The 4,561-nt window shown below is 37.7% G+C and overlaps 1 protein-coding gene across 1 annotated transcript in view; it reads left to right on the top strand.

Annotated features, from left to right (window-relative positions):
- The first annotated feature begins 88 nt into the window (after window positions 1-88).
- LOC137258131 (uncharacterized) overlaps window positions 89-4,561 on the top strand; it is a 33,138-nt gene continuing 28,665 nt past the window's right edge. Inside the window, exons 1-3 of the mRNA XM_067795695.1 lie at window positions 89-222; window positions 2,049-2,199; window positions 2,667-2,749. Coding sequence (XP_067651796.1) covers window positions 2,065-2,199; window positions 2,667-2,749 — 218 coding nt within the window. The 5' untranslated portion in view covers window positions 89-222; window positions 2,049-2,064. The remainder of the gene's footprint in view (window positions 223-2,048; window positions 2,200-2,666; window positions 2,750-4,561) is intronic.

Here is a 4,561-nt window from a genome sequence, read left to right as displayed (position 1 = left end):
GAAGGAAACCTGCATCATGAAACAGAAAGTAGAAGTTATATATTTAGCGGAGTGCATTTCATGGAAAACCAATCAGTTTCCACGTACCGTTTCGGTTCTAAGAATAACGTCGATTCTTCCTACTATTTATCGAAACGTTAAAAGCCACAGTGATTTGACAGCACCTTCAGTAGCACCAAGACTAGGAAGACAGCGTTAATGCTGGAGAGTTGTATGTTGGAGGTGAGTATCGAGTCTGTGTAGATCGATGGTTGTTATGTCGTTGTGCACTTGACATGGCCCACAGGTCATCGTAGGCTAGTTGTCATACTCTCTGGTTCGGAATAATATAATCTAAGCATTTCACTCAAACACAAATGATCTTTCCTTTATTGTTTGTATGATGAGATGCAGAACAAACGGAACACGCATAGGACGGTCGGTCGACGAAAGTGCCATGCTTGCTATATCAGGTCGCAGACTTATGAAGCATATGTGCTGGTTTAAATGCTTGTTTCTCGTGGAACATGCATTTTGAAAACATAACTGACAGTACTCGAACTGAGGATTTGAAGCGAATGATCAGTTGATCGATGATAGAAATTGTGAATATGTAATGACAATAGGTGGTACATATGTAATGACAATAGGTGGTACATATGTAATGACAATAGGTGGTACATATGTAATGACAATAGGTGGTACATATGTAATGACAATAGGTGGTACATATGTATTGACAGTAGGTGGTACATATGTAATGACAATAGGTGGTACATATGTAATGACAGTAGGTGGTACATATGTAATGACAGTAGGTGGTACATATGTAATGACAATAGGTGGTACATATGTAATGACAATAGGTGGTACATATGTAATGACAATAGGTGGTACATATGTAATGACAATAGGTGGTACATATGCGACGTATAAATTCACCTTTCAACAATTTATTTACTTTTAGATGATGAAAACCAGGGAAAGCAGGGAAAAATTAACCAGAGGCATTTTAGTATTGCTACAACATTTGGCGACTTCCTGATAGCATACGGAGGCATACATTCGTGTTATCATTCAGTAATGGTTGTACTGTAGCATGAAAATACTGTAGCATGAACATAATTCCGTTATAGCCAGACATTGGAAATTGGAAATCAAATATATGATGACTTATAAGGGGACGTATATATTCTACTGTCCCTGTCATCATCTGATGTAATTATAGACAATACATTTACAGGTAGAATCATCATCTGTTGTAGTTATAGACAATACATTTACAGGTAGAATCATCATCTGTTGTAGTTATAGACAATACATTTACAGGTAGAATCATCATCTGTTGTAATTATAGACAATACATATACAGGTAGAATCATCATCTGTTGTAGTTATAGACAATACATTTACAGGTAGAATCATCATCTGTTGTAGTTATAGACAATACATTTACAGGTAGAATCATCATCTGTTGTAGTTATGGACAATACATTTACAGGTAGAATCATCATCTGTTGTAGTTATAGACAATACATTTACAGGTAGAATCATCATCTGTTGTAGTTATAGACAATACATTTACAGGTAGAATCATCATCTGTTGTAGCTATAGACAATACATTAAATTGGTAGAATCAAGATCTCTTGTAGCTATAGAGAATACATATATGGGTATAATCAAGATCTGTTGTAGTTATGCACAATACATTTATTGGTATAATCAACATCTGTTGCAGTTATAGACAACACATTAAATTGGTATAATCAAGATCTGTTGTATTTACGGACAATACAATGATAGTCTGTTGTAATGACAGACAATACATTTACAAGTACAGCCATCATCTGTTGTATTTACAGATAATGTATTTACTAGTATAATCAGCATCTGCTGTAGTTACAGACAGTACATCTACTTTCATAATCAACACCTGTTGTATTCATAGACTATATATTTACTTTTATAATCAACATCCTGTGTAGCTATAGACATTATTTTCACTGCCATGGTAAACATCTTTGAAGGCATTAACTATCCTGACGGTTATACTAATCTAATGCTTCAGATCCTATCATTTCACGATGTCTGTTGTTGGTTTGAACGTCCTGTGGGACTGGTGGCGTTGCAAGGCTGCTGTTGCCTGCGTCAGTGGGGTAGCTCTTATCTGGGCCATTGGGAAATATACGAAAAAACAGTGGTTTTCCCCGCTGAACAAGGTGAGGTTAAATTTGCTTAATGCGGTTTCTGTTTCAGTGGGTGAGTCGATTTGAAGATAACACCGCGCATCCGATTAGGATCAGTGGTTGTGGCAAATCACTTTCATGTGTGATGTGATATACAGCACGCACTTTTACAGTAAGAAACAAAATTAAGTACCAGTTATTCATGGGAGTTAACTGACCGTAAAAGCCCAGTTTCCATTTTCAGGTGTCGTCAGTTACCTCCCCTGATTCGGGAAGCTGCACTTATCCCTGTAACAGCCACTTGTATCCAGTCGATTTTCACAAAGCACAACACACAGTATATACATCTGTAATGCGTTATTTTGCGCTGACTTATTGGTGTGGTAAGAAGGGCATTATTGTATGCACAACAAAGGAGACAATAATTTATTAGTCCAGCAGTATATTTTACTTGTTAGGAAGAACTGTATTTTATTGTATGTACCCCTATCTCCATACAGATACCCAGCCGACCGAGAGGGAGCCTGTTGTATGGCAACATGAAGGAGTATTTCAAGGGGGACAAGATGGACGTTTACACAGAGTAAGTCTGTTATTGTATTGCGAAACTCCTGCTTGTATTCGTAGCAGTATGCTTGTAGACAGAGCAAGTCTTTGGAAGTGTTAAAAAACAACTAAACTCATTCTTTTGGTACTCTTTTTATCACTGCATATAAAAGACTTCTGGTTAGTCATAAACGAAACACCATTTTCTTCATAAAAAAAACTTGTGGTTAATTAATACCAAGCGTTTAAAAGTTGCTAAAAAACCGTCTGCTTCTCTGTCGCCCGCAAACGAAACCGCAGACAGGTTAAGTAACTCTGTCGCCAGAGCCCTACAGTGACGTCATAGAAAGAACGATTTTCAGTTAAATGTACAGAAAACGTGTAGGAATCTCGTCATTTTGCTGATTTCTCCACGTCACCAAAGACATGTCCATTTGTTGTGTTGCCGTCAATTGTTCCTTGGGGTCGGGTGATGGTGTCACTATGCACAGATTTCCACCGAACCTCGTAGTTTGTGCTTAAATTGGTTGTTAGTGTGTGCGAAGTGAGCGTTGTGGAAGCCTGTGGTATATACTAAATCGGATGGTTCGCCCCCTGCCACGCTTCCAGGATAGAAAATGGAGTGTAATTTTCATCGAATTTATAAAATCAAGACTGCTTACTACACATTGCTGGCCAAATGGATTTTGCATGAATATAACGCTTTCTTCCTCGGAAACGAGGTTTTGGTCGAAGTGACAATATTATCGTAAGTAATATTATATTGACACCTTATATTGACTGCTTCCAAGAGTGCAATTGTTATGTTATACGCAGTGTCATGTTTAATCCTAATGTCCATCAATAAAATACATACTTTACAACCAGTGAAAAGTAAGTTTGATTTTGTAAGTTGGTGAAAACAAACTTAAATAACATTCATCCTCACACAGGGCGCCGCCATTTTTGAAACGTGAAGTCACGGGCTAAAGTCCGTTAGAATTATTGACATTATGATTTGTTCTCATCAAGTTTGAAAATCAAAACTACTTTTTACTGGTAGCTAAATATGCATTTGAATCATGACCAAAAGGATTTTACATGACACAACTTTTAACACAAGGACTTCTTCCAATAAAGCAAGGTGGGGGTCGAAGTGACATTTATATTGCAAGCAATATTATATTAGTTGTTTCAAAGGCATTTAGAAGTTGGAGGAATCAAACTATGGCTTTATGGTTCAACTTCTTTATTATACAAGGTCACAACGTTTCGAGACAGATTCTAGTCTCTTCTTCAGGTGAAGTGAGGGTAAACCTAAAGGGTTGTATATATACACATAACAGTAGACTGATAACAATGGGTGACAAGATATACAGGTTTCTATTAATTGATGTACAGGCTTCAACTGATGTACAGGCTTCAACTGATTGGTGTGCAGGCTTGTGTTGATTAGGTTAACGACGAGTTACAGGTAAACATGTTTGGATAAAGATTAGTCACTGAGGATAAGCTGGTTCCATGCATTGGGTAAGTAAACACCTCCGTCTCTGTTGATTGAGGGATTGTTCCGCTTGATTGCAATGGCTTCTAGGAGCTTCCGTTTTTTTTAAGTCATTGGCGTTCCTAACTAATGTCCTGGTGTTGTCCCAAACAATCGTGTGATTGGGGTTGTGCATGATGTGTTCACATACAGCAGACTTCTGATCCAAATTTTGAACTGATGTTTTGTCTTCTTTTAACCTGATAGCCAGTGGTCGACCAGTTTCACCAATATATGTCTCTTTACAACTGCATTGGATCTGGTAGATGCATCCTGCTGGGTTGTTGCATTTAGGTGTTGTTGGCCCACGTCCATTAGCTGATAGAG

This window comes from Haliotis asinina, chromosome 12 (genome assembly GCF_037392515.1).
Source record: "Haliotis asinina isolate JCU_RB_2024 chromosome 12, JCU_Hal_asi_v2, whole genome shotgun sequence".
Lineage (NCBI taxonomy): Eukaryota > Metazoa > Mollusca > Gastropoda > Lepetellida > Haliotidae > Haliotis > Haliotis asinina.
The sequence above is the reverse complement of the archived record's forward strand: the minus strand, read 5'-3'. Positions and strand labels throughout refer to the sequence as shown.